At 45.6% G+C, this 24703-nt stretch overlaps 1 protein-coding gene across 4 annotated transcripts in view; it reads right to left on the minus strand.

The window, feature by feature from the left end:
• The window catches only part of LOC310690521 (uncharacterized protein), a 49997-nt gene that overhangs the window by 23408 nt on the left and 1886 nt on the right, over positions 1-24703 (minus strand). For 2 of the 4 annotated variants that reach the window (XM_083469600.1, XM_083469601.1), the window contains 5 exons: positions 22408-22580; positions 19614-20171; positions 8039-8166; positions 1082-1228; positions 515-583 (listed from right to left, as the gene is read on the minus strand). In XM_083469600.1, the coding sequence (XP_083325726.1) occupies positions 515-583; positions 1082-1228; positions 8039-8131 (309 nt within the window). In that variant the 5' untranslated portion in view covers positions 8132-8166; positions 19614-20171; positions 22408-22580. Of the gene's footprint in view, positions 1-514; positions 584-1081; positions 1229-8038; positions 8167-9461; positions 11375-19613; positions 20172-22407; positions 22581-24703 lie in introns of those variants that run through there. The other 2 variants (XM_083469599.1, XM_083469598.1) reach the window with 1 other exon arrangement.

Consider the following 24703-nt stretch of genomic DNA (forward strand, 5'->3'; position numbering starts at 1 on the left):
CAAAGGAGTCATTAGTAGACATTCTGGGAGGTTTAAAGAAAAGTGTTTTCTAACTGGGCGAAATGAACAAACTGAGAATTCTCTAAACAGTGCATCTCTGATGGTTGCTATTCAAGACCAGCCACTTTGATTCTATCCATACTGCAGGTTAAAAGTGGCTTAACAGTAATTCACTCTGTCTCCAAAAGGAACCTTGGGAATTGTAGATCTCTGAAGGAAAGCAAGGATTCCCTAACAGAGAATTTTCAGCGCCTCAGCAAAAAGGGGGAAAAAAGGGGGGGACGCGGGAATTAAAATGATGGTTCCACATGGCCCTTTAGTGCTATATTCACTATAGCACCCCCCCCCCACACACACACCAGAAGGCAATAAACTAATGTATGTTTACTCAGAAATAAGTTCCATTGAATAAAGGACTTGCTTCTTCTGGTTACTATCCCTTTAACTCCCCCCCCCCCATTCCTTTCTTTCAACGTGGCACTGTTTTTCCCCCAGAACAGAATCCCAAATGTACCTCTTTAGTCTCAGAATCTCCCTGGATTGTGGTTTGGTGAACTGAAGACATTGAAGGTTTTGCATCTTCCTGAGATGACAAGATGATAACAGTTAGGAAATCATATTTTGTAAGATGCCAACTAAGACGCCAAGTCTCCTCCTCCCTGCCACTGAGCAGGCCTCCAAAAGCAAAGTGCTGCTATCTTCTAATGGTGTAGGAAGACCCAGGAGCTACACAACACACACATCTCTCTGTTTTTCAAAATGGTAGCTGATTCTTTAATTTGTTGCTTTCTTCACTCCCTTTGCTTAGTCATTTGCAGAGGTTTTTCCATGGAATGCCATTTGTTTCAATTGAACTTTAAAGAACAGGTTTCCATGGAGAAACATCTGGAAAAAAAGAAAAAAAGAAGGCACTTGAATACTGAGCTTTTCTAAAGCATGGACCATGCCCGGGAAGAGCAGAGATGTGGATAAGCCCTAAAACTAGGTAGGCAGCAGCTGCCGTGTGAGCCAGCCTTCAGGGGCAGATGAAGATATCTAGATTACAACAACCCACTTGCTACAGAAAATAACAGAAGTGTACCAGCTCAGTTGACACCTCCTTCCCCGGTGCTGTTACTAGGCTGTGTAAAAATTCATCATCTTCATCCTCAGTGCTGCCTTCAATGATGTTTTGAAAGGGAAAATCCATGCCAGGAAACACTTCCTCCTTGTCAGCTGCAGAGGTAGCCTGGGAGGGGGAAAAATTGAATTTGTGGGCACACCACAGCCTGACATAATGTTTGTGGGATAACCAGTCTCATATAACCAACATGCTTCAGTCTAATTCAATGTTTCCCAAACTTGGATTTCCAGTTGTTTTTGGACTACAACCCCCATCATCTCTAGCTAGCAGGATCAGTGGTCAGGGATCATGGGAACTGTAGTCCGAAAACAGCCGGAGACTCAAGTTTGGGAAACCCTGGTCTAATTAATGCATGAAGGGGTTAAGACCATAGATATGAATTTTGAATCCCTATAGTCCTCTTCAGGTTTTCCCCCCTCACACAATTATCATGTGAGAGGGAATAAGGGCTGTGTTCCCTAGCACCCCGATTGTTTTGTTTTTTAATTTTATTTTTTATTAGCAAACAAAGGGTAAGCATAACAAAAAAGGATGGGAAAAAGAAGAACCAGAAATGTAAACTATAAAGCCTTACGGTCTGGAAGGACAAAAGTACAAAGACCCAGCACAGCTACAACTGGATAACAAAGCATTCACTCATACAAAGATTCACTGTACAGATAATAAAGATTTATAAAAATGAAAGCATTCTTCACCTGCGAGATCAATTATAACTGAGAACAAAAGTTTGTTGTTGAACTCTAACCACTCCTGCAGTGGAAGATCTAGAGAGCCTATGGGGTAGAAAAAAGGCTCCCCGTGGCAGAGGTTCAGTCCTCTCGGCATGTGAGGGGCTGTGGGAGCAGCGATGGCAATGAGAGGCAGTGAGGGGTGGCAGTGAGAGTGCTCCCCCCACTTTCCTATTCATACAGCGTTAATAACATGGGATTGGGAGAGGAGAGAGACACCAGAACTGGGCTTAGGTAAAGGTAAAGGGACCCCTGACCATTAGGTCCAGTCGTGGCCGACTCTGGGGTTGCGGCGCTCATCTCGCTTTATTGGCCGAGGGAGCCGGCGTACAGCTTCCGGGTCATGTGGCCAGCATGACTAAGCCGCTTCTGGCAAACCAGAGCAGTGCACGAAAACGCCGTTTACCTTCCCGCTACCTTACCTATTTATCTACTTGACGTGCTTTCAAATTGCTAGGTTGGCAGGAGCAGAGACCGAGCAACGGGAGCTCACCCCGTCACGGGGATTCGAACCGCTGACCTTCTGATCGGCAAGTCCTAAGCTCTGTGGTTTAACCCACAGCGTCACCCACATCCCTAGAACTGGGCTTATGCCTAACTAATATTAACCGCAAAGCAAGCAAAAAAATCCAAATCACAATCAATTTATCTGTATGACACCTTTTCACATACACACAAAATTATGCTGAAAGTGACAATCAGGGCAAGGCATCACCAAACCAACAGATTGCAAGAATAATTTAATAATAGCAGCAATAATAGAACAGTAATTCTATAGCAAATGTAGCAGCATACAAAAATCCCAGTTCTAAAAACGTAGAAACATCACAGATGACACTAAAGGCTCAGTATCTTGTCAAACAAGCCTCACCAACTTAGGGAATGACTGACGATGCTCTTGCAGATGATCTCAGTGACTGGGATCAGGAACATCTGGTTTAATTATTCTGTATTTTTTTATATTTTTTTGGCTTGTTCTTGGTACTGTTTTGTATCACTTTCATAAAAATTCCATTTTTTTTTCTTTTACAAAAAAACCACACACACAAACCCTAAACCTCTACTGGGATATAACACAAGGGTTAAGGCAATCCCTGAGGTACCCTGGGCTTTGTAAATTAACACAAGAAGCTCGAACCTCTCTCAGTAGCAAGTGGGCAGCCAGGGCAGCTGTTTTAACAATGGTGTCACATGTTCTCAGGTGGAAGCTCTCAGTCTGGCCATTGTATTCTACACCAACTCTTGGGGGGCACCAGAAACTACCCATTTGGCAGGATAAAAAAGGGCAATGCACAGAACCACCACCATCCAAAACAGGCAAAGCACCACACTTCCCCCAAACAAATAATCTAGAGCCAAAAAACCCCAGCAGGAAACATTTGTCGTCTTCCCCGCCCAAACAGGCAACGCCATCCCAACCAAGCAGCCCAAATAAAGGCAAAAACCTACACTTAAAAAAGTATTGTTTAAAAATTAGGAAGGGCACTGTTGTGTACTGAGTTGAATAGGATCCAAACTGCAGCAGTCTGATTGGTTCTAGAACAATAGGATCCAAAATGCAGCAGTCTGATTGGTCCTAGAAAAATAGGATTCAGAATGCAGCAGTCTGATTGGTCCTAGAACAATGCAGCAGTATGATTGGTTGGCAGGAACCACCCAATCCTGCTCCAGATTGAAGTGAATCCACAACCTGATTGTCTTACAGTAGAATTCCGGAATTAGCCAATCATGTGCAGCCCATTGTGTAAATAATGTATATAAAGCAGATACTGTGAGGGGACTTTCATTAATTCCTCCTCACCACTATGAGCTGAATAAAGGGCATGAAATCACTTTGCGACTCTGAGTATATTTCAGGCACCTTCCAATGGAAGACACCATCAAACAGAGGAGCATCTCCTGACAGCCTTTCAAAACAGAGGACTCTCCTCTGTAAAAGCAGGACACACAACGCTTGCTTGGGCTAGTCCCTTTCTAGCCATTTCCCTTTGGCCAATTAAGCCCTGTACATGTACTGAATCCAAGGATTTGTTGTGTCTGACAGGACCTTGGCTGCTGATAAAGTGGAGAGAAAGGAACCAAGAGAGAAAAGCAAGCGATTGTGTGTCTCAGGGTGGGGGAGCTGGCCTTGGGACTTTGGTCTGCATCTCCCACATCAGGAGCATGCTCAGATGAGCAGCCGTCTGGCCTGAATTGCCATAAGCCTTTCATGCTGAGATGCCAAGGGGGGAAGGCTGAAAGGCTGTGGGGCAGCAAGTGCACCTAACCTGCAGGGTGTGGGAGTGCAAAGGAGGACGGTGTACTTTACAGGGTGTGTGTGTGGAAACACAGCCACACGTATGTTCCTGTGCTGCCGCTCACACCCCCCTAGAACTCAAGAATTGCCTTGTTGGATTAGACCAAAGGTCCGTCTCGTCTTGCATTCTCTTTGCAGGCAGATGCCTCTCTTGAAGCACTTTGGCTATGAGTACAACATGGTGGTTAAAGGATAACTGATCAGTCTGTTTATGTGCTGCGTTACAGGTGCGCAACGGGACGTGGGTGGCGCTGTGGGTTAAACCACAGAGACTAGGACTTGCTGATCAGAAGGTTGGCGGTTCGAATCCCCGTGATGGGGTGAGCTCCCGTTGCTCACTCCCTGCTCCTGCCAACCTAGCAGTTTGAAAGCACGTCAAAGTGCAAGTAGATAAATAGGTACCGCTCCGGCAGGAAGGTAAACGGCGTTTCCGTGCGCTGCTCTGGTTTGCCAGAAGCGGCTTAGTCATGCTGGCCACATGACCCGGAAGCTGTACGCTGGCTCCCTCGGCCAATAAAGCGAGATGAGCGCCGCAACCCCAGAGTCGGCCATGACTGTACCTAATGGTCAGGGGTCCCTTTACCTTTACCTTAAAGGTGTGCATGTAAACATTCCCCATTTCCTCAGACTACCGGGTGGCAGGACAGAGAGACCATAGCTCAGAGGTAAAACACATGCTTTGTATGAGAAGATCTCAGGTTCAATCACAGAATCATAGGACTTTAGAGTTGGAAGGGACCTGAGCATCATCTAGTCCAACGGCAGTAGGAATATGCAGCTGTCCCATACAGGGATAAAATCTGCCACCTTGGCGTTATCAGCACTACTCTCTAACCAACTGAGCTATCCAGTGCTGATTGAATTGCTGGTGATCTCCAGGTAAAGATGGTGAAAGACTTATTTCTGAAGCCCTGGACGGTTACTGCCAGTGTAGATCAAAGATGGGGAACCCTGACCTTCCAGATGTTGATGAATGACAATGCCCACCAGCCTCAGCAAACAGGAATGGTGGAAGTTGTAGTCAGCAACATCTGGACAGTCATAGGTTCCCCACACCAGATATAGACCAAGGATGGGGAGCCTGTGGTCCTCCAGATGTTGTTAGACTACAGGTCCTCTCCCTGGGGGAGATAATACTCAGCCAGATGAATCAATGGTCTTACACAGTAAAGAGCAGAATCTCCATGTTACACTGCAGTGGGTTATCACTTTCCAGTTCCTTATTTCTATGCCAGTTCCGTCAGTGAACTTAACAGAGGAACTGTTTGATTGCTGTGTGTCCTTCATGTTTTCTTCATTGCTCACGGCCAAGGGCTCCCCTCCCCTTTTATAACTGAATGGAATGAGGAGGTGGTTGCTCCTACAGATTAATTATTACATACAGGATTGCAATCTTGTATATACGCCCCTTCTCAGGTAGTAATGAGACGACATGTGCTGAAAGCTGCAGCTTCACTCAAAGGAATGCAGCTTTCAGGTCACCGATCACTGAATAGTGTTCATGGATATACTTCTAAAACCTTTTCTGCTCAGGGAGTAAAGGAGTTGCAAAAGGATGAATCTTCTCTCTTTTTCCAACCCCCAATATAATCTCCCATTCTTGCACGTGAAGTGTGAACATGAAGCATATCCATAATTATGGAACATTTAATATTGCACTAGACCAGTGGTGTCCAAACTTTTTGCAAAGAGGGCCAGATTTGATGAAGTGAAGGGCCGTGGGGGCCGAAGTTGTTGAGTGGTTTTTTGGGATTTTACCCCAGCAAATAAACTGCCACACGGGCCAGATTAAACCGACTGGCGGGCCGGATTAGGCCCCCAAACAGACTTTGGATACTAGACAAGTTCTTACACAAGTGTTTGAAAATGAAAAAGATAGGGTTGTTGGTCCTGATTCTGGGTTGTTCTTTTAGAAAAAGCTTATTTATGCCCTTCCAGAGGCCAGAACATACGCTGGGTGACCTCTCTGGGTACAATTTTGTTCTTATTTCCGCTACACACTCACCCACTCTCTTGTGAATTCACTCATCCAGATTCAAAAACAAACTTATTTCACATGCAAAGTCAGACACATCACCTCTGGCTAGTGCAGAACATGGCTATTGGCCTGAAAGTCCTCAGTTCAAATTGAGCTACGGACATGAACACACACACACACACCATACATTTAAAGCGCACCCACCCCAAGCCCTGGGAAGCAGTGGCGTAGCGTGGGTTGTCAGCACCCGGGGCAAGGCAAGTAATTTGCGCCCCCTAACCCATGGATTTGCGCCCCCTAACCCTAACCCCCAGATGTTGCGCCCGGTGTGGCCGGCCCCCCCTGCACCCCCCACGCTATGCCACTGCTGGGAAGTGTCGTTTACCCCTCACAGAGCTACAATTCCCTGCGCCCAGGGCTTTTTTTCCCTCTACAAAAATGTTTACTCTCATTTTGACTCAATAAAATCACCATTTTATAGTTCAAATTGGGAAAAATAAATACAGTAAATGGACAAAAGTACAAAGATTCACAAAATGTTTAGGGGTATGCCTACCCCTGCGTACCCCCAGAAAAAAGCATCGCCTGCGCCCTTAACAAATTACAGTTCCCAGGATTCCATGTGTGTGCGCACAGAGAGCATACAACTTGATAACCATAGTCCTCTTCCGACAACCTATATTACTGAGGGGGGAGGTGATAGTGGTGGCTAACTAAACAAAAGATTACGGAAATCATGCAAAATGCTATGAGTGATTTGAACACACTACATAAACGCGAAGTGTTATTTTGTAAAGTGATTTAAGGTGTTTCTCTCTTTTTTTTACCATCAAGAGGTGTATAAATTTTACGATATAAAATAAATAATAAATTGCTCCTATTACTTGCCAGGGTTCAAAATCCCCACTCGACTATGAAGCTCTCTGGGTGACCTTGGGCTAGTCACTGCCTCTCAGCTTAACCTACCTCACAGGGGTAGGTTGTGGGGATTAAATGAGGGGAGAATATTTTGTGGCACCTTGAGCTCCTTGGAATACAAAAGGTGGGATAGAAACACAATAAATAGAAGTAAAATAAAACAAATATGCACCCAGTTACCAACACATGCCTTTGCAGCTGCGCTCTCCCTTCAAATTGATTTTACATATCCGTCACAGGCATGTTGTCACACTGTCAAGCCCTTGCTTTATTAGGAAGCTGTGAGGAAGCCATAAATCTAGGAGGTGAAAGCTTTATTCTGTATAGAAATATAGTGATGGCTATAGAAGTATAGTCAACTCTCTGCTTGCCACACTGCTCTTAAAGGCATAGGAGCCTTCTCAGATGAAAAAACCCCAACCCTGCTCACTTGCATGAAGCAAAGGGTTACACCAGATCAGGGGTGGGGAGCCTGTGACCCTCCGGAAGCAGCCTTTATCAACCTGTGAGTCCCCAGATGTTTTTGAACTACAACTCCCATCACCCCTAGCTAGCAAGGCCAGAGCTCAGGGATGACAGGAGTTGTAGTCCAACAACATCTGGGGACCCACAGGTTGAGAACCACTGCAAAACTCTTGTCATTCTTAGCCACTGACTGAGGCTGATCTGAACTAGCGCCGGACAACATCTGGAGGGCCAGAGGTTTCTCATGCTGTAGTGAGTGCAGGGACAGGGGACAAGGAACCTGTGGCTTGCCTGGATGTTGTTGGACTCCAATTCCCAGGATCCCCATCCAGTATCTCCAGGGGTGTTGGGAGTTGTAGTGCAGCAACACCTGGAGCGCCACAGATTCCCCATGCCTGCTGTACCAGTTTGATGGCCTACAAAGCTCCCTCCAGTTCTAGAGTTCTGCTAAATTTGCTAGATGATTCGCCACGAACATGGGTGCTAGGCATGCCCTGGCCTTACCCAGCCATCCCACAGCAACTGCTTACCAGGTCTGGTGTTGTTGCCTCAGAGGAGAAGACAGCCACCTCCTCTGTAAATGTCCCCGGCGTGTCCCAAAGGGTGGGGGTGCTCAGGACCATTTTCTCAGTGGGGTCTTCCACATCTGCTTCCGTGGCTGGGAAGGCAAAACAAAACCATGTTAGGGGCTACCACCACATCAGAGCATCCTAAATGTAAAAGGAAACCGCTCCGTTTCTGACGCTCATTTTCCAGAGCAGCGGAATCACGGAATCATAAGAGCTGGGAGGGATCACAAAGATCATCTAAGTCCAACCCCCTGCAATGCACCCAACATAGGACTCGAACCCATAGCTCTGAGATTAAGAGTATCATGCTCTACCATCTGAGCTATCAGGAAAGAAAAGCCAAAGTTAGGAAAATGCCATGTTTGTTTTATTTCTTATTGCTGCATCCAATTGTAAACCACCCTGAGACCTACAGGTATATGGCGGCGTACAAATTTAGTAAGTAAGTAAAAGTAAGTACATCCAGTTCTTCCTCCCCCCCCAATAATATTTATTATTTTTCATACATAAACATAACAAAAAGAAAAAAATTAACAATACTAAAAAAGAAGAAGAGAGAAATAGGAAAAAGAAAAAAGAATATGGAACATAAAATAAAACAAATCATCACTACAATAACACTTAATTAATTAATTAAAATCCATCTTCATAAACATATTATTTGACTTCCTCAAATCTCTTCCATCTGAATTTCTTAGTAGTTATATGTAGCAGTTTCCAATATCATTATTTCATTGAACCACATCACAGTCAAATCATATTTCCTAACTTTTCTTATTGTACATTCTTCCTCCTTCTGCAATTCTTCCTCCTTCTGTGCTCAGGGTAGGGCTGACAACAACCTTGTCAGGTAGTTCAGGCCAGAGACCAACCTGGCCAATACTGCTCTTGAAGCATCAGGGCTAAGCAGAAATTTGAACCCAAGTCTCCCCTGTCAGAGTTTAGCGTGCTATCCACCACACAGCACTCTTCCCAACTTTCCCCTGGCAAGGCTTCTGTAGCTCTCATAGCAGCAGAAAAGGCAGCAGTTCAACAGGCAGACCCCATGTGCACAGATGCTGTGCAACTTTTGGGAGCGAAAGCTGTGCATCACGCTGCATCTCCACGCAGGGGAAAGCAGCACCTGTTGAAATCCTGCCTGCCACACAGCTATATGACGGTCGCTCTAACCTCAAACAGCTGCAGCCCGAATACCTCCCATTACAAACTCCTAGCCCCTTTCCTCCATCTGTACCATCTTGCTCTGTTTACAACCCAGCCAAGCAGCAGTAACTGACTCTAAGCCCTCTCTGCTCCAAACATCTGAGATTAACCTTTCTGGAGCCTCCTACATTTCCAACCCCTTCACCGCATAGAAGAGCAATGGAAAGCCTTTTGCACCTACCTTTGGGGGTTGTTGGCATCATCACAGTTGTGGGTTCTTGCCGACCCCAAGACCACCAGTACTGAGCAGCAGTGAGGGGAGCCAGCCCCACAAGCACCAGGACAATGAAGAGCCATCGCCAAGACGGGGCTGCCCCGAGAGCGCCCATTGCAACTCTGCAGTTCTATGATCCTGCGATTCTGTCTGTGTCCTTCCCAGCGCTTCCCAAACCCAAGCACACTCTCCTCTCTCTCCCCAGACCAACCTTTGGCACTTCTGATCCAAGCTCTTATCTGCTTAGGATGCCCGCCCACCAGGCGCTCTCTGCCAATCAGCTGGCATCTCACACCACAGCACTGCTTGGTGCTGCTGAAGGCACCGCGTAGAGGAATCGGTGGCCACAGATACAAAGCCGTCTCCTTTTCTGGGGGAAAAGGCAGGCAAAACGTCAACATGGGAACGTCAGCTCTCTCCATCAGCATGATGCCTAGGCTCTGCGTCCACAAAGGCAGTAACAGTTCTGAACACCAGTTGTTGGAAATAGCAGGAGGGTAGAGGGCTCTTGTGCTCAGTTGCTGCTCTTGAGTTTTAGTTATGTGTTGCATTTATATCCCACCTTTCCTCGCACCCACCCACCCAGGGACTTAAGGTGGCCTACATGGTTCTCCCCCTCCTCATTTAATCCCTACAACACTCTGTAGAATCATAGAAGAATTGGAAGGGACCCTGACAAGCATCTAGCTGAACCCCCTGCTAAGGAGGAATATGCAGCTGTCCCATGCAGGGATCGAACCTGCAAGCCTGGCATTACCAGCACCACACTCTAACCAACTGAGCTATCCAGGCAGATGTCACACACAGGGGTTGATGTGCCTTTAAACACCAGTCCACCAGAAGCTGGAAAAGCACACGTTTCCTACTAGTCCACCAGTGCTTAAGGCTTTGTGGACATTTGTGTTAGATGAGTTTCCACACATTGCATCAACTTTTGCCAACCCAGTACCCCCCAGATGTACTGGACTACAACTCCCAGCAGCCCCACCCAGCAAAAGCTTATATTGCCGTATCCCAGCTTGATATTTTATGAGAATGTGGTGTATAGATATAAAAAAATAAGAGTCCACAACATCTGGAGGGGGCCAGGATGGTAAAGGCTGCATTGCATGATTGCTATTTTTTAAAAAAACCCTGAAATATCAACCATAGTTTGGCGAGCTGCTCTAAGTCATGGGTTTAAACACAGAATTAAAGGGGAGCCCTAACTACTTCCCTGGTACCTAGGTAGGTAAAAAGGTAAAGGAGCCCTGGATGGTGAAGTCCAGTCAAAGGCAACTATGGGGTTGCGGTGCACATCTCACTTTCAGGCTGAGGGAGCTGGCGTTTGTCCACAGACAGCTTTCCGGGTCATGTGGCCAGCATGACTAAACCGCTTCTGGCGAAATGGAACACCGTGACGGAAACCAGAGCACACAGAAACATTGTTTACCTTCTTGCCACAGTGGTACCTATTTATCTACTTGCACTGGCATGCTTTTGAATGGCTAGGTTGGCAGGAGCTGGGACAGAGCAACAGGAGCTCACCCCAATGCAGGGATTCGAACTGCAGACCTTCGGATCGGCAAACCCAAGAGGCTCAGTGGTTTAGACCAGTGTTCCCCAACCTTGGGCCTCCAGCTGTTTTTGGACTACAACTCCCATCATCCCTCGCTAGCAAGACCAGTGGTCAAGGATGATGGGAATTGTAGTCCAAAAACAGCTGGAGGGCCAAGGTTGGGGAACACTGGTTTAGACCACAGCGCCACCCGCATCCCTAGGAATCTGCCTTATACTAAATCAGACCAATGGTCCATCCAGCTCACTACTGTCTACACCATGCGTTCTCAAACTGGGGTCTCTAGCTGCTTTTGGACTACAATTCCCACCATCCCTCACCACTAGTCCTGGGAGTTGTAATAATACAAGAAATATAGTTAATATCATCGAATTCTTATCTAGTAGATGCGATAAACCAGCATGTTTAATTTTTGTAGACGCGGAGAAAGCGTTCGATAATGTGGTCTGGGACTTTATGATGAAAAACTTAGAGGCTATGGAGGTGGGCCAGGAATTTCTGAACGGCATAAGGGCAATATACACAGAACAAAAAGCAAGATTGATAGTCAACAGTGTTATTTCGGAAGATATTAAAATTGCTAAGGGAACAAGACAGGGGTGCCCGCTTTCACCATTGTTGTTTATAGTGGTTCTGGAAACCTTACTAAATGCAATAAGACAAAACAAAAAAATTAAAGGGGTGACATTAGGTGCTAATGAATATAAAGTCAAAGCTTACGCAGATGATGTGGCCCTGATGGTGGAAGAGCCGATAGAAAGTACAAAGGAGATTTTGGACGAGATGGGGAAATTTGGCAATATAGCAGGATTTAAACTGAACAAAGGGAAAACAAAAATGATCGTTAAAAATCTGGATCAGGATAAGATTGACCAATTACAACAAAGAACAGGGATTGAGGTAGTTAGAAAGGTTAAGTACTTGGGAATATGGCTTTCTGGAAAGAATATTGATCTATATCAAAACAACTACACCCCAGTTTGGAATAGAATAAAAAAAGAATTGGAGACATGGGCCAGAATGAAACTATCATTCTGGGGACGAATATCAATGGTTAAGATGATGGTGCTTCCTAAGCTGTTATTCCTGTTCCAAACTATACCGATATTAAAAGGAAAAAAAGACTTTAGAGACTGGCAAAAGGTGATATCAAGATATGTCTGGGAAGGGAAGAAGCCTAGAATTAAATTTAAATTACTGACAGAAATTAAAGAAAGAGATGGCTTCTCCCTACCAGACATGAGACTGTATTATGAAGCGGCATGTTTGTGCTGGTTAAAAGAGTGGGTGAAATTGGAAAATAAGGAACTTTTAGATTTGGAAGGATATAATAACAGATTCGGGTGGCACGCGTACCTATGGTGCGACAAAAAAAGGGTCCATAAGGGGTTTGGTGATCATATCTTCAGAGGTGCGTTAATAGAGGTCTGGGATAGATATAAAAATATACTAGAACCAAAAACTCCCCACTGGTTATCCCCCCTAGAAATAATGGACGTAAAGAAAATCAATATGAGAGGAAAGTGGGGAAGATACGAAGAAATGGTGACCAATGATGGAGGAAAGTGGAAAATAAAGTCATACGACCAGGTCAAAGTCCTTACATATGATTGGCTGCACTATTTTCAGATTAATGAAATGTTCAAAAAAGAGGTGAAGGAAAGGGGTTATGAGGAAAAAGAATCTAGATACCAAAAAGAGATAATAAATAATGAACATAAAAATCTGTCAAAAATGTATAAAATGCTGCTGGAGTGGAATACGAAGGACGAAGAAGTAAAATCAGTGATGGTTCAGTGGGAGAGGGACTTTGGATATAGTATCCAATCGGAAGACTGGGATAGGTTATGGAAGGTGAATATAAAATTTACGGCGTGTACCCTATTGAAAGAAAACATGATGAAGATGCTTTACAGGTGGTATATGACACCAGTGAAGCTGGCAAAGATGTACAAGGCAGACAACAAATGTTGGAAGTGTAGACAGAAAGAAGGGACATTCTATCACCAATGGTGGGAATGTAAAAAAATTAAAAGTTTTTGGGAGGAGATCTACAACGAAATGAAAAAGATGCTGAGATACACCTTTGCAAAAAAGCCAGAAAGCTTCCTATTGGGTATGGTAAGAAAGGATATTGAAAGGAAAGATCGTAAGCTCTTCCAGTATGCGGTAACGGCTGCTAGAATTGTGTTAGCTCAGAGATGGAAGCAGGAGGAAGTCCCGACTGTTGAAGAGTGGAGAGAAAAATTGACAGAATATGTAGAACTTGACAGATTAACAGGGAAAATTAGACATACTAAAGACCAAAAGTTTATACAAGACTGGGGAAAATTTGTGGGTTATCTGGAAAATAATTGTGATGTAAATACAACGCTAGTGGGTTTTAAAGAGGCACTGTAAAGATTCAATAAGTATTGTCTATTAGAAATATGGAAAGAAGGGAGGAAAAATGGCAATATGTAAGAATGGAATGCGTAAGAAAGGATAACTACGAATGATTGTTAGTAACGCTGAAGGAAGTCAAAAATGGATAAAAATGTTGTAACATGGATAAAATGTATAATTGGTTGGAAACCAATAAAATTTTAAAATGCAAAAAAAAAAAAAAAAAAAAAAAAAAACAGCTGGAGGGCCAAGGTTGGGGAACACTGGTTTAGACCACAGCGCCACCCGCATCCCTAGGAATCTGCCTTATACTAAATCAGACCAATGGTCCATCCAGCTCACTACTGTCTACACCATGCGTTCTCAAACTGGGGTCTCTAGCTGCTTTTGGACTACAATTCCCACCATCCCTCACCACTAGTCCTGGGAGTTGTAGTCCAAAAACAATTGGAGTCCCAAGTTTGGGAAACCCAGAGAGAAAGCTCTCCGGGGTTTCAGGCAAGGCAAGGTTCTTTTCCAACCCTACTTGGAGAACCGGAATGAACTGGGGACCTATTGCATGCAAACCATGTATGCTCCTTTCAGAGTGACAATTCCAGTCCTCACTGTTCTTCATAAAGGACTGGTTTAACAGAGAGAAGGGTCACTCACATTAAAGGGTCCGTTTGAGGCTTGGGGGGGGGGGGATCATGATGTGGATTTCTGTCTCACAAAAGTTCAAGGAACAATGCAATATTTGGGGTTGGGGCAAGAGAAAAAGAAGTGGTGTGGAATGGTAACAGTGATCGATGAATAGCAGGTTAGAACCGTGAAGGGGGTGGCCATCCATCATGGATGCTTTAGCTGAGTTTCCTGCATTGCAGGGGGTTGGACTAGATGTCCACTGGGGTCCCTTCCAACTCTACAATTCTACGGTTCTAATATTTAGAAGTTCATCTCCCTGCCCTTTGCCTCTGTCAATGAGCATGTCACCCTACAGACTAAACACCATCCCAGTGGGTGATAAAGTTCTGATGCAGTGAGGGTGCCTGTTTGGGTTTTTTGCAAACAGCTCAAGGCTGCCTGACAAACTCTTCTGTCTTCTGAGAGGAAGGGCAGAGGAACTGGGGAAGAGTTCACTACAATAACTGTTTAAGGAAGAGCATATTTCTTTTGTGGAAGTTTCTTCAGTGTATTGCAACACTGGCAGAGGAAGAGGGGGGCGGGGGGGAGCACACCACTCCCGGCAGCACGATCCTGGTGGGGTTCCATTGCGGCTGCCCCCCCCCCCGCGCTGGGCATCCCACCCCCACAGGTGGCGCACCCTGCCCTCGGGACGCCCGCCTGCTCTCCACCACTGCATGGCAAAAATATATCCCACCTCTCTCTTTCTCGAAAAACAAAATATTAAAAAGAGGAAAGAAAAACTAAAAATATCTGACACATTTATCATTCCACAAATGCCCTAGCAAACATTATCTTGCTGCTGCCCACCTTCATGAACTTGGACTTCTGTTGATTAAATTCAGAGACCACAACTATGTATTCCATATTTTTATGCTCCAGTAAAACCTGAACTATTTAAAATTTTAAAAGATGATGCTGTTAAGGTGCTACGCTCAATATGCCAGCAAGTTTGGAAAACTCAGCAGTGGCCAGAGGATTGGAGAAGATCAGTCTACATCCCAATCCCAAAGAAGGGCAGTGCCAAAGAATGCTCCAACTACTGCACAATTGCACTCATTTCACACGCTAGCAAGGTTATGCTTAAAATTCTACAAGGCAGGCTTAAGCAGTATGTGGACCGAGAACTCCCAGAAGTGCAAGCTGGATTTCGAAGGGGCAGAGGAACCAGAGACCAAATTGCAAACATGCACTGGATTATGGAGAAAGCTAGAGAGTTCCAGAAAAACATCTACTTCTGCTTTATTGACTATGCAAAAGCCTTTGACTGTGTCGACCATAGCAAACTATGGCAAGTTCTTAAAGAAATGGGAGTGCCTGATCACCTCATCTGTCTCCTGAGAAGTCTATGTGAGACAAGATGCTACAGGTAGAATTGGATATGGAATAACTGATTGGTTCAAAATTGGGAAAGGAGTACGACAAGGCTGTATATTGTCTCCTGGCTTATTTAACTTATAAGCAGAATTAATCATGCGAAAGGCTGGGCTGGATGAATCCCAAGCCGGACTTAAGATTGCCGGAAGAAATATCAACAACTTCAGATATGCAGATGACACGGCCTTGATGGCAGAAACTGAGGAGGTATTAAAGAACCTTTTAAGGAGAGTGAAAGAGGAGAGCGCAAAATATGGTCTGAAGCGAAGCTCAACATTAAAAAAACTAAGATCATGGCCACTGGTCCCATCACCTCCTGACAAGCAGAAGGGGAAGAAATGGAGGCAGTGAGAGATTTTACTTTCTTGGGCTCCATGATCACTGCAGATGGTGACAGCAGCCACGAAATTAAAAGATGCCTGCTTATTAGGAGAAAAATGATGACAAACCTAGACAGCATCTTAAAAAGCAGAGACATCACCTTGCCGACAAAGGTCCGTATAGTTAAAGCTATGGTTTTCCCAGTAGTGATGTATGGAAGTGAGAGCTGGACCATAAAGAAGGCTGATTGCTGAAGAATTGATGCTTTTGAATTATGGTGCTGGAGGAGACTCTTGAGAGTCCCATGGACTGCAAGAAGATCAAACCTATCCATTCTGAAAGAAATCAGCCCTGAGTGCTCACTGGAAGGACAGATCGTGAAGCTGAGGCTCCAATACTTTGGCCACCTCATGAGAAGAGAAGACTCCCTGGAAAAGACCCTGATGTTGGGAAAGATGGAGGGCACAAGGAGAAGAGGACGACAGAGGACGAGATGGTTGGACAGTGTTCTCGAAGCTACGAACATGAGTTTGACCAAGCTGCGGGAGGCAGTGGAAGACAGAAGTGCCTGGCGTGCTCTGGTCCATGGGGTCACGAAGAGTCGGACACGACTAAACGACTAAACAACAACAAATACATGTTTGATGGCAATCTCTTTTTTCTGTAAGGCATAATGCTTCATTTGTTAGCAGCTGAAAATAAATCCAATGTTTTCTAGCATCTCCTTGAAACATCTTAAGGAGGTCAAGGGAGGCATAATGCCAACATAGCGATTTGGGGTGGGGAAAGGGGTAGGCTGTATGCTTGAGTTCCTGGAACCAACCGGGATTCAACTGCGGAAATAGCCAGGCATGGTATGAGTCATTAAGGTAACAAAGGAAGTGGCTCTGTGCTAGAGAACACATGGGTGGGCTCTTCTCCCTCAACTTTCTGGCAGTTAGAAAGACAAAAGGCCAGAGTGGAGAGCTAGAAGCAGGAGGAAGCAAGCTGGGAAGCCAGAGAGACAGAGCCATGCCTGATGTCTGCTTGAATCCAAGGCACAGAAAGCTTATGTCCCCCAGTGCAATGTGAAATCTGCCTAGCACCTATGACAGCCTCGCCCCAGTCTCATCTGCTATCTCCCGCCTCCACTCCATTTTTTAAGAGTGCGGCAAAATGCAGACTTTGTGGCTTCAGCATCAAGCCAGCTTTCTCTCTTCCCATGCACCGCTTAACATCCAGCCTGATGAAAAGTTCCACACCCACAGGCGTTTCATTAGGGATTTTAAAATGTCTTCTGTTTCAGTGAAGGAAAGACAACAACAAACAAGGAGAAGGAAGAGACAAAGAGGCCAAAAGCACACAAAACAACCGCAAGAGTGGTCAAGAAGCCCAACAGGAGCTTTTTCCTGCAGAGAAAGAGATCCCTGCCAACTGACCAGAGGAGGGCTGAGGGCAGGGTAGTTCATCTTCCTTTAATGCTCTAATGGACCCGTCTGCACTGCAGAAAATAACCTCAACAGTCGGGGGGGGGGGGTTGTGAGTGGCAGACTTGTTGTGCCTTGCAGTTTGCTGGTTGACCTGCGGTCTGTCACTATTAACTTATCCACACCTCTCTGTTTGCCCTGCCAAGGAAACCCAGAAGAAACCCAGTCTTTAGTGCCGAATTAGAACAACTGGCAATCAGGTTTTTCCACAGATTGCTTTGCTCATTCCGATTTAGTGCTAAAGAGCAGGTTTTCTGGGGCAAAGAGGCAGGGCAAAGGCAAAACCACCCAGATCTGTGCCTACAAAGTGTGGGCAAGCAGAAAACTGCTACGATCTGCACCCACCCTGTGGAATGCACCCCCTCCCCAAATCAAGGAAATAAACGACTATCTGACTTTTAGGAGACATCTGAAGGCTGCCCTGTATCGTGAAATTTTTAATGTCTGATGTTTTACAATTTTTTATATATGCTGTAAGCCGTCCAGAGCGGCTGGGGAAACCCAGCCAGATGGGTGGGGTATAAATAGAACAACAATACCACCAACAATAACAACTATTTTCAGCACAGGACAAGCGCAAGTGTGGAAAAGACCTGCATTTGAGCCTAATTCACCTTGCAGGGTTGTTCTGAGACTTAAAATGGCAAATGAAAACAAAACCTGCGTGTCCCCTGGCCTGAGCATTTTCAAGTAAGTGAGAGATATTGATGTACAGTGGTACCTCGGGCTACAGACACTTCAGGTTACAGACTCCACTAACCCAGAAATGTTACCTCGGGTTAAGAACTTTACCTCAGGATGAGAACAGAAATTGTGTGGCGGCAGTGGGAGGCCCCATTAGCTAAAGTGGTACCTCAGGTTAAGGACCTCCAGAACGAATTAAGTTCTTAACCTGAGGTACCACTGTATTAAATTATATAAATTATCTGGGCAATGTCCCCCATTTACAGCAGTTAAGGACATTTTAGTTTTGATCCATTAGTTCATTCTGTTTCAATTTTTCCTCTTCAATAGTTCCCCACCCCTGCCATTGCTTCCCTCCCCAGTTCCCCCCTTAGTTATCAAAAGTACATTTTGACGTTGGCTGACTAAGGGGGTCTGGGAGGTGGTGGTGCTGTGAGGCATTGTCAATGGGTATCACTCTCTCTGGGCAGGTAAAACAAGGCCTTTTTGGCAGGTGGAGCATGTCACATCTTAATGCTTCAAGGTTGAGGGATGCTCAAAGCATGGAAAATGGGTGTGTGTGTGTGTGTTGACGTCTGTTGGCAAATCAGGCCCAAAGAGATTTTGGCAGAAATTGATTTACCGCTGCCATTTCTTTTCACTTTCCCTCTCTGCTTTGGTGCCCTCAGGTGGACATCTGTGAAAATGCATGAAACAGAAATGCAGAAAGTGTGTTTGTCCAATACCCAGAGGGGTCTAGCTCACCCCTGGGCATAGCTGTCAAGTGTCCCTTATTTGAAGGGACAGTCCCTTATTCCAGCGCCATGTCCCACTGCTGTCCCTTATTGATGGATGTCCCTTAAATGATGTCCCTTAAATTTCAAAGGAAGCAGCTCCTCTCCCTCCCTCCCTGCCGGCCAGGGAGGAGGGAGGCTCCAACTGTGTTGCTTGGCTGTGTTGCTCACCCAATAAGAAGTCTAAGAACGACTGGGGGGTGGAGCTTGCATGCCTTGTGTGTGGCTAGTTAATGCAAGCTGAGGGTTTTTTTGAATGCTGGACGCCATTTTGTTGCACGTGCTGCTGCAAACTTTGCAGTGCAAAGCCAGGCCAGGGAGCCATCTTAAGTTGGGGCTGCATAGGCCTTGTGGTGCATGTGATTCAGATTCTATTCAGTTGAAACTCTGGTTACAAAGTTGGTTGGACAATGTTCTCGAAGCTACCAGCATGAGTTTGACCAGACTGCAGGAGGACAGGAAGACTGGTGTGCCTGGAACAGGTGAGGCTGCAGGTCCCTTATTTTGGCTGCTGGTCCCTTATTTTCAAGGCTACTGGTCCCTTATTTTCAAATCTGTAAGTTGACAGCTATGCCCCCGGGATATTCCCAGACCTCACCTTCTGCTCTGTCAGTCCATAGCATCCCTGAAGTGTATTAACAAATAGCTTGTTTTGAAGGAGAGTTAGCAATCTTGGGGCATATTTAGATATCGCCGCTTAGAATAAGTGCAATGCTTCACAGATTTCCAAAGCATGCTTACCTAAGTGAAACGGCAGCAAATGCTGCTGGAGAGATGGCGGAGAAAAGAACTGAATCTGACTAAACACAGACTAAAGCACATTTTAGGACCTATTTTGTGGAGACAACTGCCACCATTGCACCTGCCGTTTGGAGTGGTTTCCATTTGTTACCTTCTGGCCCCCTGGAGAAGTCCTCCTCTGCCCACTGTGAGACTCTTTCCAAATAAAATTGCTTGCACCCTGCCTTGATTTTACATTGAATGGAACACCAGTGGAGACATCATTCACATCTGCTTGTCCAGCTTCTGTGGATATTTTTTCCTCCATTTGTGAGGCCTGCAGATGTGGTCAGAATTCTTTAGAAGTATACAGCTGACCATCTGTGTGCACTTGACCCTTGTCCATTCTGGCTGCTTAAAGTAGCCAGAGAAGGACTGAAAATGAAATTAACACTCCCTTTTGGGAGGGAGTGGTCCCTTTAAAGCATGTTGTTGCATCTGGTCATTTTATAATCTTCTGTGCTTGCGCAAAGTGCTTGCTCGACTCAGCTCTGGGAATCTCTGGATGAAAACAATTATCTGAGACTCTTTTTAAGCTTCGCTTCCTATCTGGTTACAGGATTCAAAACCACCATGCCTCTGGTGCACAGATGTTAGCCCAGCCCGGCTGGCTTCCTTTTCATTTGGATGCCGTTTCTGAAGCTTGCAGTCAACCTGCTGCATTCTCGGCCTGCCAAAAAAGTCTTTTGTTAATTTTTCTCAAACACATTTCTATGCGTTAGGCTATTGCAATACATAATTTCTCTCTAATGCTGAGGGATGTGTTTCGGCCACAGTGCAAGAGGCACTGGAAGTCTTTTTGTCGTCCTACGTGGTTCTATCTATGTATCTCAAGGAGACATACATAGTTCTCCCCCCCTCCCCATTTTATCCTCACAAGAACCCAGTGAGGTAGGCTAGGCTGAGAGCGAGTGACTGGCCCAAGGTCACCCATTGAGCTTCATGGGCAAGTGGGAATCTGAGCCCTGTTCTCCCAAGTCTGAGTGCAACCCACTAACCACACTGCACACAGCACACTGACTCTTACATTTCATTATATTAGGAATAACTGAATGGAAACCTTTTAAGTAACACAGACTCTGGAATATGACCGGCTTACTGGATTGAGATGCTTTATGACTTTTAAGCTTTTGGACTGCATAACTCAGGCATCGGCAACGTGCGACCCATGGGCTGGATCCGGCCCACGAAGACCGTTTTACCAGCCCACGAGCCGCCCCCGAATTGAGCCACCCACTCAGCGAGTTCCCCGCATGCTGCGCTAAACTGGCGCAGTGCGGCACGGGGACTCACCGACCGGCACCGGAAATCACGTCTGCACACGCGCAGATATCAGAAATCGCTTCTGCGCATTCCCAGATGCTGAAAATCGCTTCTGCGCAGGTGCGATTTCCGGCGTCTGGGAATGCACAGAAGCGATTTCCGGCGCTGCGGACATGCGCAGACGCCATTTCCAGTGTTGTGCTGCGCCAGTCTGGCCCACGGACAATCTCCACGGGAGTGATCCGGCCCATGGCTGGTAAGCCTTGCCGACCCCTGGCAAAACTATTCATCTTGAAGGAAAAAATGGGGAAATGAACATACCCTCCAACATTTCTCCGGTTAAAATAGAGGCACTCTATTCCACCATTATCATTTTATTATTTATACCCTGCTCATCTGACTGGGTTGCCCCAGCCACTCTGGGTGGCTACCAACACATAAAAACATAATGAAACATTCAACATTATAAAAAAAAACCTTCCCTTTACAGGGCTGCCTTCTAAAGATGCTTATTTCCTTGGCTTGGTAGTCGCTTTACTCCATACCCTCCAACATTTCTCTGATGAAAATAGGGACGTCCTAAGGAATAGGAATAGGGACGCAGGTGGCGCTGTGGGTTAAACCACAGAGCCTAGGACTTGCCGATCAGAAGGCGGTTCGAATCCCTGTGACGGGGTGAGCTCCTGTTGCTCGGTCCCAGCTCCTGCCAACCTAGCAGTTCGAAAGAACGTCAAAGTGCAAGTAGATAAATAGGTACCGCTCCGGCGGGAAGGTAAACGGCATTTCCGTGCGCTGCTCTGGTTCTCCAGAAACGGCTTTGCCATGCTGGCCACATGACCCGGAAGCTGTCTGCGGACAAACGCCGGCTCCCTCGGCCCATAGAGTGAGATGAGCGCTGCAACCCCAGAGTCGGTCACGACTGGACCTAATGGTCAGGGGTCCCTTTACCTTAAGGAATAGCGGGACATTCCAGGATCAAATCCAAAACCAGGATGGCTTCTGTAAATCTGGGACTGTCCCTGGAAAACAGGGACACTTGGAGGCTCTGAATTTATCAGGGACACCCTGATTAATTGCAGGCACATCTGGAGATTGCTGAGCTAGTGGGGCCTGCTCACATCTGTACCCAAAATAAGGAGTAATCTTTAAAACCTCATGAGGGCGCCATTCACGAAGACTTGAAGGCTGGCAGTGTGTAAATACACGATACATGAAAAGCATGTTATCACACAGATACCAGGCGTGAGTTGTCTTCCCCGTTGTGCCTGCCAATTGGATAGACTGCTGGCTTGAGGTACCATATCAGATTTGGCTTGATCAAGCAAAGAAGAAAGGGAAATTACTGGAGAATATTTTGTATTAATGGAAGGTCATAAGGAGGGTTGCCACAAGTTATTAAACTGAGGAGGGGAGGAATGTAAACTTGGCACAGGTGAAAGAAGTTATTTTAAAGTGACTTTAATCTCTCCCCCTTCACACAAAAAAGCTTAAACAGCCTTTTAAGAAAAAGCAGGATGTAAAAGCTCAATTGCAAAGTGAGTGTGGCTTAGGTTTTCCTTTCAGCTGATTTGAGGGGAAATGCACCAAATAGCAGTATTTTCTCAAGAAACTACAGGGTTGTGGACAACACCATGTTCAAATACCAGCTGTGGGAATGCACTGGACCCAGAGGATACGGTAAGGTGTACACAGCCTAAATAACTCTCGCTGGTTTCTTCCATATTCCAACTCTGATTTAGCAGCAAAGGCAGGCAAGGTGATCGATCACAGGTTCTTTTCATATGAGGCTGAAGTTGACATTATGCTTCCTTTGTCCCTAAAGAAGGTAAAGTAGAGGAGAGTCATTTGTGATGCAAATGTGCATTTTGGGCAATGCAGGATATACATTTAGTTCACAAAGGAAAAGCAACTTTAAGCCTTATGCATGAAGACACTGTCAATGGCTGCCCTTCAGCTTTGAAGCATTTGAATTCCAGGTTATCACTATGTGATTCTAGGTCTTAAATTGTCTGGTTTAACAAAACAGGGTGGAAGGAAGGAAGGAAGGAAGGAAGGAAGGAAGGAAGGAAGGAAGGAAACTTCGACAGTGACACTCTTATGTATGTTTGATCAGAGAGTAAACTCCTTTGAATATATTCTGAGTAAATATGCACGAGATCAGTCTGTTGAACATTATGATTATGCGTTTTCAACCTGTTACATACTCTTGATAAAAGTGGGCATGGTATCATTTCCTAGTTGGATCAATTTAAGTTATGAAAGGCGTATGCAAGCTTTGGTTATTTTTTTAAAAGTGTTTATTAGCTTTTGAGAAATGACAGTAGACAACTCGAAGAAATAACAGTGGAACAAATAACTGTGTGGAACACTCACTGCACTTAGGAAAGTGTCAGTCAGCTACACATATTCTAACAAGAGAACTTCTGAGAACGGACCCACAATGAGAGTGCCTAATTTGACTACAGAGGCAGGAAGTCATGTGTTAGGCAGGTAAGCTTGGCATGTGTTGCTGTGTGGGTGGGTGTAACAACACACTGCTCTTGTTTATGAAACATATGAAAGGGAACAAAGAACTCTGTGCTGGACAGAGGAGCTCTGCTAAAGTCAGAAGCTCACATACACCTGTAGAAACCTACGGTGGTCTATAAATCAGGTCTCACCAGGTTTTGGTCCTGGAATTTATTTTCGAAGCCAGAACAAGTGAAGTAGTAACACAGAACAGCTGACTTTTGAATCTTGAGCAGCATGCCTATCCTTGATCATCACCAAGTGCCCACAACCAGTTTCTATGCATCTGAAATTGCCACTAAGGTCACTTAGGTCAGAGACATAACTCTGAGGCAAGTTTGAGCCCCAGGGAACTATGCGTTTTATTTCTAAATGAAGTATTGTCAGTATGAGAGATAATTTTTTTTTAGTTTATCTATATATCTAAAGTTCAAATCACACAAACATGTCTGAAGACCCCACAGGCTGGTGCAGTTCAGAGTAGGGAAACAGTGGACCTGAAAAGAATTAATAGACTCATAGAGTTGGAAGGGATCATGTCTACTCCAAATCCCTCCACTGGAGGAATCTTTCACCCAGCATGGGGCTCAAACCCACAAGCCTGAGATTAAGAGTCTCACGCTCTACCAACTGAGCATTCCTCAGTTGTTCCATTACTACTTCTCACCTTTCTTTATTCTTGTCCCAAGCTGGAAAATAACCCCATCAAGATGTAGAAGGGATAGGTAACCCGGGACCCTCCAGACATTATTGGACTCCAACTCCCATCATCCCCAACCATTGGCTTTGATGGCTGTGGCTGATGGGAGTTGGAGTCCAGCAACATCTGAGCAGCCACAGGCCCCTATCCTTGGACTACTGTGGCTTGGAAATGTGTGTGTTTGCCCTAAATGGGAGGTACAAACACACAACAAGTTTGCACAATGAGGGAAAAGATGGAAAGAGTGAATATCCTCTCTTCTCTGGAATTATCCAGTGGACAAACAAAAGGAAATGGTGCTTGCTTTAGTGTTTAAAGCAGTGTTTCCCAAACTTGGGTCTCCAGCTGCTTTTGGACTACAACTCCCATCATCCCTAGCTAGCAAGACCAGCGGTCAGGGCTGATGGGAACTGTAGTCCCAAAACAGCTGGAGTCCCAAGTTTGGGGAATATGGTCTTCAGTGATTTGAAAGGTAAAGGGACCCCTGACCAATAGGTCCAGTCATGACTGACTCTGGGGTTGCGGTGCTCATCTCGCTTTATTGGCCGAGGGAGCTGGCGTACAGCTTCCGGGTCATGTGGCCAGCATGACTAAGCTACTTCTGGAGAACCAGAGCAGCGCACAGAAACGCCGTTTACCTTCCCGCTGGAGCGGTACCTATTTATCTACTTGCACTGGCGTGCTTTCGAACTGTTAGGTGGGCAGGAGCTGGGACCGAACAACGGGAACTC

The sequence above is a fragment of the Podarcis liolepis genome (assembly GCF_965112155.1).
Source record: "Podarcis liolepis genome assembly, chromosome: 13".
Lineage (NCBI taxonomy): Eukaryota > Metazoa > Chordata > Lepidosauria > Squamata > Lacertidae > Podarcis > Podarcis liolepis.